The sequence below is a fragment of the Procambarus clarkii genome, chromosome 64, assembly GCF_040958095.1.
Source record: "Procambarus clarkii isolate CNS0578487 chromosome 64, FALCON_Pclarkii_2.0, whole genome shotgun sequence".
NCBI lineage: Eukaryota > Metazoa > Arthropoda > Malacostraca > Decapoda > Cambaridae > Procambarus > Procambarus clarkii.
In genome coordinates, this window is record NC_091213.1 from 8,593,888 (window position 1) to 8,609,740 (window position 15,853).

Here is a 15,853-nt window from a genome sequence, read left to right on the forward strand (position 1 = left end):
GGAGCAGGGGTGAGGGGGAGAAGGAGTGGGGGTAAACACATTTAACTCCCCACTGATGGGACAATTTCTGCAAGGCGAGATGCTGGAACGATGTGATTCCACTTTCCCGTGAAAATTCGCAATTTCTTGTTCCTTTGCCTAAAATTAGTGAGAGAAACTTTTTTTTTTCCCCCGACCTGACAGTTTGCAAATTCACACAAGGTAATGTGTCGCTTTATACCCCAGAGGTGGGAAATCATTGCGAAATTTCCATTTCTGACTTTGATGGGTCGGTTTATGCAACAAGAACTGTGATTATAAATATGTAATGGGCTGAATTGAAATCTTTTGAGCCTTTTGGTCTGTCGACTTTTCAGTTTCAGGATATATTTTTGGACAGATTTTCTGGCCTAAGCCAACAGCTAGCTTGACGAATTTGCGAGTTGGAAAACTGATCAGTATTTCGGTGTCCATCGCACTTAGTGGGTAAAATGGTATAGGTTATCTTGAGGTTATCGTGAGGAGATGATTTCGTAGCTTAGCGTCCCCGCGGCTGGGTCCTCGACCAGGCCTCCTTTTTGTTACACACCACCAGGAAGCAGCCCGTAGCAGATGTCTAACTCCCAGGTACCAATTTACTGCTACCATCATGAAATCATGAAAAATATCATGAAATATCATGAAATATTAAACCTATTATTTCTTCCATACCTCTACCACTTTCAAGACTGTGAAAATACTTATAATAACATTACCTAAGAACAGTTCTGCCTCTTTAAACATGCAACAGCTTGCAAAAACAAGATGAAATAATTCGAGCAAAATTTTCCAGTAAGCTCTTGAAAATTATGAGTAAAGAGAGCAACACCAGTTCACAGAGAGACACCCAGCAACACCAGTTCACAGAGAGACACCCAGCAACACCAGTTCACAGAGAGACACCCAGCAACACCAGTTCACAGAGAGACACCCAGCAACACCAGTTCACAGAGAGGCACCCAGCAACACCAGCTCACAGGGAGGCACCCAGCAACACCAGCTCACAGAGAGGCACCCAGCAACACCAGCTCACAGAGAGGCACCCAGCAACACCAGCTCACAGAGAGACACCCAGCAACACCAGCTCACAGAGGCGCACCCAGCAACACCAGCTCACAGAGAGGTACCCAGCAACACCAGCTCACAGAGAGGCACCCAGCAACACCAGCTCACAGAGAGACACCCAGCAACACCAGCCCACAGAGAGACACCCAGCAACACCAGCTCACAGAGAGGTACCCAGCAACACTAGCTCACAGAGAGACACCCAGCAACACCAGCCCACAGAGAGACACCCAGCAACACCAGCCCACAGAGAGACACCCAGCAACACCAGCTCACAGAGAGACACCCAGCAACACCAGCTCACAGAGAGGTACCCAGCAACACCAGCTCACAGGGAGGCACCCAGCAACACCAGCTCACAGAGAGGCACCCAGCAACACCAGCTCACAGAGAGGCACCCAGCAACACCAGCTCACAGAGAGACACCCAGCAACACCAGCTCACAGAGAGGCACCCAGCAACACCAGTTCACAGAGAGACACCCAGCAACACCAGCTCACAGAGAGACACCCAGCAACACCAGCTCACAGGGAGGCACCCAGCAACACCAGTTCACAGAGAGACACCCAGCAACACCAGCTCACAGGGAGGCACCCAGCAACACCAGCTCACAGGGAGACACCCAGCAACACCAGCTCACAGGGAGGCACCCAGCAACACCAGCTCACAGAGAGACACCCAGCAACACCAGCTCACAGAGAGACACCCAGCAACACCAGCTCACAGAGAGACACCCAGCAACACCAGCTCACAGAGAGACACCCAGCAACACCAGCTCACAGAGAGGCACCCAGCAACACCAGCTCACAGAGAGGCACCCAGCAACACCAGTTCACAGAGAGGCACCCAGCAACACCAGTTCACAGAGAGACACCCAGCAACACCAGCTCACAGGGAGGCACCCAGCAACACCAGTTCACAGAGAGGCACCCAGCAACACCAGCTCACAGAGAGACACCCAGCAACACCAGTTCACAGAGAGACACCCAGCAACACCAGTTCACAGAGAGGCACCCAGCAACACCAGTTCACAGAGAGACACCCAGCAACACCAGCTCACAGGGAGGCACCCAGCAACACCAGCTCACAGAGAGGCACCCAGCAACACCAGCCCACAGAGAGGCACCCAGCAACACCAGCTCACAGAGAGGCACCCAGCAACACCAGCTCACAGGGAGGCACCCAGCAACACCAGCTCACAGAGAGGCACCCAGCAACACCAGCTCACAGAGAGGCACCCAGCAACACCAGCTCACAGAGAGGCACCCAGCAACACCAGCTCACAGGGAGGCACCCAGCAACACCAGCTCACAGAGAGACACCCAGCAACACCAGCTCACAGAGAGGCACCCAGCAACACCAACTCACAGAGAGACACCCAGCAACACCAGCTCACAGAGAGACACCCAGCAACACCAGCTCACAGGGAGGCACCCAGCAACACCAGCTCACAGAGAGGCACCCAGCAACACAACATTCCTCACGGTACGCTACGACGAGAAAACAATTCCCATAAACCCCCCATTCCCCAAGGTCTGGTCTTCCCGTGGACCAGCAACACACACTAAAACCCGCAACAAACACACTCTGCAGCTTTTTTCTTGACTAACAACTAAAATACCAACAAACTAATCGTCTTGAGAGAGGGAATGATGAATGATTCTGGTAGTTACCAGAGAGGCCTCGACACCGCCTTGTTTATGGACGGTTAACTGTCTATTGCTTCGTGGGTCAGACTGGGACCAGAGAAAACGGAAGGGGGTACTATGGTATTGTCTCATCTCTCATCTCTTACGTTATCATATTGATGATAACGTAACGGGATGACCATTTTTGGATATCGTGTTGTGGAAGTTCACATTTGTTTGTGGTCTCTGCTCTCTCCCCCTCCCCCCATGTACCACAGCTGGCCTCCATATAAGCAAACTGCCACTACCATCGCTTTTTCTATAATTCTGGGGAAAAAATGTCCTTAATTCGTCAGCTGTTCCAGATAAATAAACTTTTCCCGGGCAAATTTCACGTGAAATATTTTTGTCATTGGTTTGTATCAATACAAAAAAAGCATTCAATGGAAACCGGAAAAAAACATGTCTATCGGGGTCGCATTTTAAATTTTTTTGGTTTTAAATTTTTTTCTAATTATTTTGGCGCGTAAAAGGAATCAGAGGGAATATTGGCGCCAAAAATTGTGCATCGGACAATGGATGACTTTTGTGTTGACTTTATAGCCTTAGTTGTGTTGCTGTTGTTGTTTATTGTGTATATGTGAATTAACAAGTTTATTTATGAGGTGTTTGAACTTACAACACATCACAACACACTCCATAACCCAACACACAACACTATACAGTGTAACTCAACACATTACAACACACTCCATAACCCAACACACAACACTATACAGTGTAACTCAACACATCACAACACACCATAACCCAACACACAACACTATAACTCAACACATCACAACACACACCATAACCCAACACACAACAGTATAACTCAACACATCACAACACACTCCATAACCCAACACACAACACTATAACTCAACACATCACAACACACACCATAACCCAACACACAACACTATAACTCAACACATCACAACACACTCCATAACCCAACACACAACACTATAACTCAACACATCACAACACACCATAACCCAACACACAACACTATACAGTGTAACTCAACACATCACAACACACCATAACCCAACACACAACACTATACAGTGTAACTCAACACATCACAACACACACCATAACCCAACACACAACACTATAACTCAACACATCACAACACACTCCATAACCCAACACACAACACTATACAGTGTAACTCAACACATAACACACCATAACCCAACACACAACACTATAACTCAACACATCACAACACACTCCATAACCCAACACACAACACTATAACTCAACACATCACAACACACCATAACCCAACACACAACACTATAACTCAACACATCACAACACACTCCATAACCCAACACACAACACTATAACTCAACACATCACAACACACTCCATAACCCAACACACAACACTATAACTCAACACATCACAACACACCATAACCCAACACACAACACTATAACTCAACACATCACAACACACTCCATAACCCAACACACAACACTATAACTCAACACATCACAACACACCATAACCCAACACACAACACTATAACTCAACACATCACAACACACTCCATAACCCAACACACAACACTATAACTCAACACATCACAACACACTCCATAACCCAACACAATAACTCAACACATCACAACACACCATAACCCAACACACAACACTATAACTCAACACATCACAACACACACCATAACCCAACACAAGACGTCACAACACATACCCAGTGATGTCATCCTATGTGAGGACTCATTAACTCGGGTGAAGGAGTTGGACGCCGGAGCAGACTTTTACCTTATTAGCATGCATGAACGGACGGACGGACGGACGGACGGACGGACGGACGGACGGACGGACGCATGAACGGACGGACGGACGGACGGACGCATGAACGGACGGACGGACGCATGAACGGACGGACGGACGGACGGACGGACGGACGGACGGACGCATGAACGGACGGACGCAGATAAACACAGGGGCCTCGCGGCTGAGTGGACAGCGCTTGGGAGTCGTAGTCCTAATGGGCCGGGTTCGATTGCCGTCGGAGGCGGAAACAAATGGGCAGGGTTTCTTTCACCCTAATGGTCTGTTCACCTAGCAGTAAATAGGTATCTGGGAGTTAGACCGGTGCTACGGGCTGCTTCCTGGGGATATGTGTGTGTGTGTGTGTGTACGCCAAATTATCTACACACAAGTCATGTGAAAATCTGGGACCAGATTCATGAAAGCACTTACGCAAGCACTTACGAACGTGTACATTTTTCCTCAATCTTTGACGGCTTTGGTTACATTTATTAAACAGTTTACAAACATGAAAACTTCCAATTCAACTGTTGTTATTGTTATAAACAGCCTCCTGGTGCTTCGGAGCTCATTAACTGTTTAATAATTGTAAACAAAGCCGCCAAAGATTGAGAAAAGATGTACAGGTTCGTAAGTGCTTGCGTGAATCTGGCCCACAGTGTTTGACAACCAATGGTGACTTTCGGAGCGGAGAGGAGAGACGCACGCTCCTCTCGCATCACGTTCTTCACATGAAATTCATTCTGATGTCGAAGGTCGGTTAATAGAAAGTAAACAATCAACATTAGCTTCATATCCGAGTCTCATGGATGTCTAAGGAAAGGCATTCCACTTCTCTCATATATCATAGACCACCATCAAAGAAACTGGGATCTGAATTCTGTTTACTCCCATTTTCTTTTTACATTCTGAATTTCATAGGAAACTCCTCAAGAACTCAAGATAATGTTGTTTAAAGCATTATATGACGGGAACCCATTTAGTACACGTCTATCAAATAATATTGGATAAGAAGTAGATTGGAGGGGAGGGAAGGAATTATCAAGGGAAAGCGCCAAGCCACTACGACTGTATAGCACTGGGAAAGGGGTCAGGATAAGGATTTGGGATGGGACGGGGTGGGGGAAGGAATGGTGCCCAATCACTTGGTGGACGGTCGGGGTATTGAACGCCGACCCGCATAAAGCGAGACCGTCGCTCTACCGTCCACCCTAAGTGGTTGGGATTGTTGTGGGAAATAAAAACATTACATTAAATGTATAAATAATACAATACCGTGCAGTATATAATGTATAAGAGCAATGTTGTGAGGAGTCGCAATGCTATGTTTAACCTTCTCTGTTTTAATCTCTCTCTCTCTCTCTCTCTCTCTCTCTCTCTCTCTCTCTCTCTCTCTCTCTCTCTCTCGCTCTCTCTCTCTCTCTCTCTCCTCTACGATCTGCATTGAGCAGGACTGACACTGATACTCCAGTATGAATAACACTGGATAATAGCACAAGGCCAGAGCTATAATCCAACATTAACATGTTATGAATCCTAACTCTCTCTCTCTTACTCTGCCCCCCCCCCCCCCCGTCCCCTCCTCTCCCTCTTTATCTCTATCTAAACTAAGACTTAGCTTGATTAGTAATTGTCCTGATGTACAGAATACAAGAGCAAGCTAACACCTGTTATCCAGCTCATGTGAAGCCTGGTCCAAGAGACTCCTTTATGTGATGAGTTTTTAATCCTTATCCACTGCAAATAAGTTAAATTTAATTCTAAGTAAAAATTAAGAAGGAAAGCGAATTATTAGGGTAACGCCAAGCCATTACGACTATATAGCACTGGGAAGGGTTCAGGATAAGGATTTCGGATGGGACGGGGAGGAATGCAATTACTTGGATGGTCGGGGATTGAACGCCGACCTGCATGAAGCGAGACCATTGCTCTACCGTCTAGGGAGAAGGATGAACCAGATGCTGTGTAAAGCCAATTTGATGCAAATGATCGATGATGGAGTGAAGTTCCTGAGACGGAACAAGCCAGCCTGAGGCTATGCCCATTGCTGAGCGCCTTGAGTTATCCTTGCTTACCAAATGAAGGTTACCTGAACTCTTAGATAACCAATAAGACGCTTGCACACATCCGCATCAATACAAAACATACACCACATCAATGCAAATGTCCTGCTTGACATCAGTGGTGCAAGAAGTTGTATGGAGGCCAAGATGCTCAAGGTTGTCCTCCTGGTTCACCTCCAAGGCACCCACAGGAGGCACAACTCAAGACGTTCAGCCATCAATATCATCCAGGTGATATCATTCTCAAGATCAACAGCCCCACCTCCCCACCACCACCAGACCCCAACTTCTCCCCCTACCAGACCCCCCCCCCCCAACATGACCTCATTCCTAACATGAATGTCGCTGAACATTAAATAAAGTATAGAGCAATAAAGTGTATGCCAACACCAGGCAGGCGGCCAGACACGAGGGAGAGGTTACAGGTCCGGCCGGCCGGCTGGCCTGCAGGTACCAACTCTCCTCCTCAAGCCTGGATTAGTGTTAGTGGATAGAGGACACGACAGGCAAGAAGCGGGGGAGAGGGGGATAGACCGTGGATAGGCGAGGAATATGAGAGAGGAGAGAGAGCTTGCTATAGCAGAGGGAGAAAGATTGAAGAGAAAGAGCTATGAAACGAGGCGAGGAGGGAGATAGAAGAGAGAAGGAAGGCTATGGGAAAGAAGAGCAAGGGAGGACAGGTGAGGGGAAGGAACCATGCCAGGTGTGGGGAAGGAACCAAGCCAGGTGAGGGGAAGGTAAGCCAGGTGAGGGGAAGGTAAGCCAGGTGAGGGGAAGGTAAGCCAGGTGAGGGGGAAACTAAGCGCCTCAACAAGGTAAGACTCATGTCTCCTCATTAAGGAACACAGACTTTCAATTTTTTTCTTCAAAAATTAATTATATTTAAACACAAATAATGCGATTATTTTTACCCCTATAAATCTGTTCACCCACATTCTTCCTCATTATCCCTCCCGTCTCTTGCCAGCCCCTTCATCACCTCCTTTCTCTTCTCTCTTCTTCTTCTTCCTCACTAACTTTGCCTCTTCTCACTTTCTTCATCTCTTGGGACGTTGGGACGCTGTATTTTGTACGTTGTGGCGAATCACGCTCCCCTGTGGGGAGGGGGGGGGGAGGCCAGGACGTCTCCACTCCCCCGTGGGGGGGCCAGGACGTCCCCACTCCCCCGTGGGGGGGCCAGGACGTCCCCACTCCCCCGTGGGGGGCCAGGACGTCTCCACTCCCCCGTGGGGGGGGCCAGGACGTCCCCACTCCCCCGTGGGGGGGGCCAGGACGTCTCCACTCCCCCGTGGGGGGGGCCAGGACGTCCCCACTCCCCCGTGGGGGGGCCAGGACGTCCCCACTCCCCCGTGGGGGGCCAGGACGTCTCCACTCCCCCGTGGGGGGGGCCAGGACGTCCCCACTCCCCCGTGGGGGGGGCCAGGACGTCTCCACTCCCCCGTGGGGGGACCAGGACGTCTCCACTCCCCCGTGGGGGGGGCCAGGACGTCCCCACTCCCCCGTGGGGGGGCCAGGACGTCCCCACTCCGCACAAATCCTCAGTTTTCCTTCAGGAATTAATGGATAAATGACACAATTACCCCGAGGGCACGGCCGCTACACGCAAGATAGTGAGCGTTATTTGGCTGACCACAGGGGAGTGTATGGGGAGGGAGGGATGGAGGGAGACTTATAGGGATGGAAGGGAGAAAGAGAGAGGGAAGGAGGATGGAAGAGAAGAAGGAAGAACGCAGAGGAGGTAGGAAGGAAGTGGATAGAATATAATGGCCATTAATTTTTCGTACTACCCCGGGAATCGAACTCGGGTCCAGTCGATTGTGAGCTGGCAGCGTCGACCACTGCGCTACAGGTCAGGGGGAGACAGTCTATTAACCACTGTCAGCTTCGTAACAATGCACCAATTACCCCGGTAATAAACAGTAGCAAAAAATAACCACAATTACAATCACCTGAATTACAATCATCCGAACATACAAATAAATAAAAATAACGTTATCTGACGTTATCACTAACGAACTGGCAATGAGCAACAACAATGACAACAGCAAAAACAAAAGCAGGAAAATGGAGAACAATTACAACATTCATCTTGAACAATTAATCAAGCAGCTCCAAGAAGCAAATGGAGAACAATTACAATTACAACATTCATCTTGAACAATTAATCAAGCAGCTCCAAGAAGCAACAATCCAGGCAGTAATTAGCGCCGCTAAAATGACAATTAGATTTATGCTATAAATAATCCTAATTACTCTCTCACATTCAGGGGGAAAAATAAATTAGCGGAATAGTATTAAGAACCCAAGTGGCGCCCCAGGTGCTTCCAGGGGGCTTCCTGAGGCGGAGGGAGGGGGGGAGGGGGGCTTCCTTAGGTGGGGGAGGGAGGGAGGGGGCTTCCTTAGGCGGGGGGGGAGAGGGGGCTTCCTTAGGTGGGGGAGGGAGGGAGAGGGGGCTTCCTTAGGTGGGGAGGGAGGGGAGAGGGGGGCTTCCTTAGGTGGGGAGGGGGGGGCTTCCTTAGGTGGGGGAGGGAGGGAGAGGGGGCTTCCTTAGGTGGGGAGGGGGGGCTTCCTTAGGTGGGGGAGGGAGGGAGAGGGGGCTTCCTTAGGTGGGGGAGGGGGGGAGAGGGGGCTTCCTTAGGTGGGGGAGGGAGGGAGAGGGGCTTCCTTAGGTGGGGGAGGGAGGGAGGGGGCTTCCTGAGGCGGAGGGAGGGGGAGAGAGGGGGCTTCGTTAGGTGGGGGAGGGAGGGAGAGGGGGCTTCCTGAGGCGGGGGAGGGAGGGAGAGGGGGCTTCCTTAGGTGGGGGAGGGAGGGAGAGGGGGCTTCCTTAGGTGGGGGAGGGAGGGGAGGGGGCTTCCTGAGGCAGAGGGAGGGGGGGGAGAGGGGGGCTTCCTGAGGCGGAGGGAGGAGGGAGGGGGGCTTCCTGAGGCGGAGGGAGGGGGGAGAGGGGGCTTCCTGGGGGCAGGAGAGGGAAAGTATTATCAGAGGAAAGCGCCAAGCCATTACGACTATATAGCACTGGGAAGGGGTCAGGATAAGGATTTGGGATGGGATGGGGGGGGGGGAGGAATGGTACCCAACCACTTGTGGACGGTCGGGGGATTGAACGCCGACCTGCATGAAGCAAGACCGTCGCTCTACCGTCCAGTCTAAGTGCCTGGGCAGGAAAGGGAATGAACAACTGGAGTACCGCAGGGTTCGGTCCACCCCTCCCCAGGAAGCAGCCCGTGACAGCTGACTAACACCCAGGTACCTATTTTACTGCTTAGGGAACAACATAGACAATAACTTACTAAAAGCGAAGGAAGACGAAGCCGACGTCACACTAATTAGAACACGTTGTGACAGACGGCAAAATGGCTACAGGAGTAATAGCAATATACCCCAGTCGCCTATCAGGCCGGGGGGGGGGGCCAGGAACTGAAGCTCAACCTTCCATGACCATCTAGACCATGTAAACAAACACACACACATACAGCTAGCGCCTTCATCATCAATTCCGTGCGGGCACGCGCGCGCTCTCACCGCGCCACACACACAAACAAACAAACAAACGACTCAGCATCACAACTTGAAGGAAATTTATAACATTTTTAAGCTATTTTTTAAGCGGTTCTCGGGAGAGTAGCGCACGCTAAGTGGTGGGGGGGGGGGGGTAGGGGGTGATGGGGAGGGGAAGAGAGAAAGGTAATGAGAAAGGGAAGGGGAGGAAGAGGAGAAGGATGGGTGAAGGGAAGTGAAGGGGTGAGGGGGAGGAGGGAGGTGGTGGTGTAGGAGCACACATTAAGGTAAGGTGTTGTGGGAAGGAATGATGAGAGAGAGAGAGAGAGAGAGAGAGAGAGAGAGAGAGAGAGAGAGAGAGAGAGAGAGAGAGAGAGAGAGAGAGAGAGAGAGAGAGAGAGAGAGAGAGAGAGAGAGAGACAGACAGACAGACTGTACACTTGACAGTTCTACACACACACACTTAAGACACTCGTCTTACTGGAAGATTAATCTAACGACAGTTGTCTATGTCGTTCCTTGAAGCAACTGTCAATGACAGTTAACTCTGTCACCTTTCAATACCAGACGACTCATGTCTCAGTGAAACGTTCCAGCCTAAACCTTCCGCACTGAAACGTTTCCATAACAGTCTAAAGTGATTTACTCAGGGAACGTAACTAAGGAGCCCCGCACTAAAGCCTTTCGCACTAAAACGTTCCAGTTTCAAATGTTCTTGGAAGGGAAAATGTTTCCAATATGGCGCTGGCCTAAAACGTTGGAAACATTTGCAGTAATAAATGCAGCCTCTCAGAGGCAATACACACTTCCTGTAACATCAACCAGGGACGAGAAATCTGCAGGGACTACGCTCTTCGGCTTGCATCTACTGGGTGTTGTGACGGACCAGAGGGAGAGGGAGGTCACCAGGTCCTGCCTCACAGGTCACCAGGTACTGCCTAACAGGCTTGACTGGAAAGAAGTTTTCGGGCTGTATCACACGCTTAAGTTCTGTTCTAGAAATTGTTCAATCCTAAACTCGTTCGATTTTCTGTAATATATAACTCTCTCTCTCTCTCTCTCTCTCTCTCTCTCTCTCTCTCTCTCTCTCTCTCTCTCTCTCTCTCTCTCTCTCTCTCTCTCTCTCTCTCATTCTCTCTCTCATTCTCTCTCTCATTCTCTCTCTCATTCTCTCTCTCTCTCTCTCCTCTCTCTCTCTCTCTCTCTCTCTCTCTCTCTCTCTCTCTCTCTCTCTCTCTCTCTCTCTCTCTCTCTCATTCTCTCTCTCATTCTCTCTCTCTCTCTCTCTCTCTCTCTCTCTCTCTCTCTCTCTCTCTCTCTCTCTCTCTCTCATTCTCTCTCTCATTCTCTCTCTCTCTCTCTCTCTCTCTCTCTCTCTCTCTCTCTCTCTCTCTCTCTCTCTCTCTCTCTCTCTCTCTCATGTATATATTCTGAGCGCTTGGCACCTATTACAATCCAAGCTCATTATACACGATGTAGTGTAGGTGGTCTGGAGAAGATTGTATGCTGGCGTGTGTGTTGTGTGTGTGTGTACTCACCTAGTCCTTGCGGGCGTTGAGCTTTGGCTCTTTGGTCCCGCCTCTCAACCGTCAATCAACTGGTGTACAGATTCCTGAACCTACTGGGCTATATCATATGTACACTTGAAACTGTGTATGGAGTCAGCCTCCACCACATCACTAAGGCATTCAACCTGTTAACTACTCTGACACTGAAAAAGTTCTTTCAAACGTCCCTGGCTCATTTGGGTACCCAGTTTCCACCTGTGTCCCCTAGTTCGCGTTTATATGATGTGTGTGTGAGTTGTGGTGTGTGTGTGTGTGTGTGTGTGTGTGTGTGTGTGTGTGTGTGTGTGTGTGTGTGTGTGTGTGTGTGTGTGTGTGTGTGTGTGTGTGTGTGGTGTGTGTTTAATGTAAAAGTCGCCAATACATATATCTAATCTTGTGTAACACCTCCCAAAGTATGGAGTCTGACTCCCACAGCTAACAGCTTCCTCCCTCCGTGTCCTCAGAGGCGTGCTGGCGGCCGCGAGGAGACTCAACCTGACGTCCTACTTCCACTGGGTGGCGTCAGACGGATGGGGGAAACAGAGCCACCTGGTGGAGGGCCTGCAGGAGGTGGCTGAGGGCGCCATCACCGTCGAACTTACCAGCCAGGTAAGCCAACCAGCCCAGCCCATCATCCTAAGGTTTCCCACCGTCAAGAAAACGGTCAATTTAAAGTAGTCTCCCCCTAAGGTCTTGACGTCTCTACGTCTGCGGGTACAGCTTGAGGTCTGGGGGTACAGTTTGAGGTCTGGGGGTACAGCTTGAGGTCTGGGGGTACAGCTTGAGGTCTGGGGGTACAGCTTGAGGTCTGGGGGTACAGCTTGAGGTCTGGGGGTACAGCTTGAGGTCTGGGGGTACAGTTTGAGGTCTGGGGGTACAGCTTGAGGTCTGGGGGTACAGTTTGAGGTCTGGGGGTGCAGCTTGAGGTCTGGGGGTACAGCTTGAGGTCTGGGGGTACAGTTTGAGGTCTGGGGGTACAGCTTGAGGTCTGGGGGTACAGTTTGAGGTCTGGGGGTACAGCTTGAGGTCTGGGGTACAGCTTGAGGTCTGGGGGTACAGTTTGAGGTCTGGGGGTACAGCTTGAGGTCTGGGGGTACAGCTTGAGGTCTGGGGTACAGCTTGAGGTCTGGGGTACAGCTTGAGGTCTGGGGGTACAGCTTGAGGTCTGGGGTACAGCTTGAGGTCTGGGGGTACAGCTTGAGGTCTGGGGTACAGCTTGAGGTCTGGGGGTACAGTTTGAGGTCTGGGGGTACAGCTTGAGGTCTGGGGGTACAGCTTGAGGTCTGGGGGTACAGCTTGAAGTCTGGGGGTACAGCTTGAGGTCTGGGGGTACAGCTTGAGGTCTGGGGGTACAGCTTGGGGTCTGGGGTACAGCTTGAGGTCTCTATGTCTTGTGGTACAGGTTAAGGTACCATTAACACGTCCCTGTGGGTCTCTTGTCCTAGCTGTATCTACCATGTAGAGCGTCTACCATGTAGAATGTCTACCAAGTAGAGTATCTGTACGTATCAGTGTCTACCATGTATGTCTCCCATCTATCAGTGCCCCCCATAGTCACCTATATGTACTTATATATGTAGATTAAGACTTGTACATTCGACATTTTGCCTGGTTCCGGACGGAAGCACCTTAGACAAACATGTTCTGAGGATGAACTCAAATGTTCTACGAAATGTAAACAGTCAGAGAAAGAAAACATATCGTGAAAGGGTCAAAAGAAAATGGGTATAATATAAGCATAAACCAAATCAAGGGGCCGCGAGCAGAGACTGAAAACGCGAAGCAACACATCAACAACATCTTTGATATGCAAATGGTCCAGAATGAGACGGCCGGAGCAGCGTCGTGGGGTCAGGATTGCTGCTAGAGAAACTGCATTGCGTCTCTCACGCCTCGAGACGGGGGAATCGAACCCCCACCCCAGACCCTTTTCCCCCTATCCCTCACTATCCTTACATTTTCACCACCTTGCCATGTTGTTTTCTGTCATGGCTTGCATCCCATTTTCTATGAAGCACCGTGTTTCTTTTCCCCCATGAGAGAAAGTAAGCCATTGGTGGAGAGCTATAGAGAATGGAGTAAGCTGATACTACAAGAGAACTATTGGATACATGTAACATCATAAACAACGTTCTCCAATGGATTATAAAACCTACCTAATCTTACCTAACCCAACCTAAGCTAACCCAATCTAACCCAACCGAGTCTGCCACAGCCTAACATAGGCTAATACATCCTAATCTGAATTAAATAAACAGAAAACAAGTTTTTTCGAATCGTCTCGTGTTCTATATGACTCTATATCGTGTTCTATATGACTCTATATCGTGTTCTATATGTTCTATATCGTGTTCTATATGTTCTATATCGCTTTAGCCAAACAGACGTGAAGAACACGACAAAGACAGCCATGAAAAGAGGAATGAATAAAGGTGGATGATTAAGGGATGAATAATGCTGAATAAATGGTGATGAATAAAAAGCACTGAACAGCTTGAATAATGAATACAACAATGAATAACAATGAATTGTTGAAGCCTGACCAATGAGTAATGAGTGATTCATACTGACGTATTATGAGTGGTGAATACACAGAATACAGTGAAGAACACAGATGAATTAATAGTAAATGATGTGAATTATGAATGATGAATGAAGCAAATACAGGATATGAGTAAGAGGGTAAAATAGATTAATAAACGAAATACAGGCGATAGATGAAGGAAATACACGTGATGAAAGAAGATGAGTGAAGTAAACTCTATTGAAGAATAAAATATACTCACGTGAGTTAATATACCTGACAAGATGAATCACGGATATTCATGACTTGACTGAAAGAAATTAAGAACATGAAGTCAAGTTTGAAAACGAATGAAGGAACTCGTGCGAAAAAAATTGAAGCAATTCAAGAGATAAAATGAATGAAATTTAGGTTAATGAAAGATATTCATCGGATAAATGAGAGCAATTAGGACGCTGATATGAAGAACTGATTCATTTATTAATAAATAACCAGTCATCTCATCGTTGTGGAGGTGATTGACGTACCATGATAACGAGGTGATTAGCGTACGATATCAATAATTAAGACGCAAAACAATGTCTTGGGTTGGACTTAATAATGCTTCAGGCCATTCCAAGAGACTTTCACCTCCGCCACTAGTGTGTGGGTTAGGTTAGGTTAGGTTAGGTTAGGTTAGGTTAGGTTAGGTTAGGTTAACCACTTCGACATGACAAATTAACAAATTAACACCTAAAACATAGAAAGATAATTTACAAAAAATATTTGTTCTTGATATATGATTGATTTGCAAAATTCTAGGGGCAATATACAAGGAAATTACGATAACGTAATATATAATATATATATAATAATATATAATATATAATATATATATAATATATATAAATATATATTATAAAATCTTTAGAGCAGGACAGAGGTTGAACGAGCGACCATATTGAAGGCGTAAAGAGGAAGTAACTGTGGGAATTGAGCACGGATGGTCTAAATAAATGGTCTAAATAAATGGTCTAAATAAATGGTCTAAATAAATGGTCGTTGTTGTTGTTTTAGATTCGCTACTTGGAACAAAAAGTTCCAAGTAGCACGGGCTATGGTGAGCCCGTAGCAAATATATGGTCTAAATAAATGGTCTAAATGGTTTGGTTTGGTCTAAACCAGTAAACTAACCCACAACAGTTTATGTTCTGGCTCTGAGAAGAGCCATTGGCTGCGTGCAATGTCAACTCAACAAGCTTAATACATTTCTAGGACACACTATCTTCCTGTTGTACACAAATATGTGTTGCAAAGTTTCGACTTTGGCTAAAACCCCACTTCTTGCCGCCATCACGAGAGTATACATATGTATCACAGGAACAACATAACATGTATCACAGGAACAACATAACATGTATCACAGGAACAACATAACATGTATCAAAGTGACAACGACAACTTAAACAAATTGTTAAGTGCAACATTAAGTATACTTTACAAATGACCTGTAGCCAATAGGTGTTCCTTTAGGAAGTCAAATGGCTGCTTAGAGCATAGGTTAGACGTATATATATAAATGAGATTGGGGTAGATATAAATAGGAGCTGCCTCGTAGGGGCCAATAGGCCTTCTGCAGGTACCCTCATTCTTAGGTTCTTATGTTCTAATGTCT

At 48.0% G+C, this 15,853-nt stretch overlaps 1 protein-coding gene and 1 long non-coding RNA gene across 2 annotated transcripts in view; one reads left to right on the forward strand and one right to left on the reverse strand.

The window, feature by feature from the left end:
- The window catches only part of LOC138354719 (uncharacterized), a 590,624-nt gene that overhangs the window by 207,319 nt on the left and 367,452 nt on the right, over positions 1 to 15,853 (reverse strand). The window lies entirely within an intron of this gene.
- LOC123750728 (metabotropic glutamate receptor-like) overlaps positions 1 to 15,853 on the forward strand; it is a 191,484-nt gene that overhangs the window by 118,475 nt on the left and 57,156 nt on the right. The window contains 1 exon segment of the mRNA XM_069309153.1: positions 12,140 to 12,284. Coding sequence (XP_069165254.1) covers positions 12,140 to 12,284 — 145 coding nt within the window.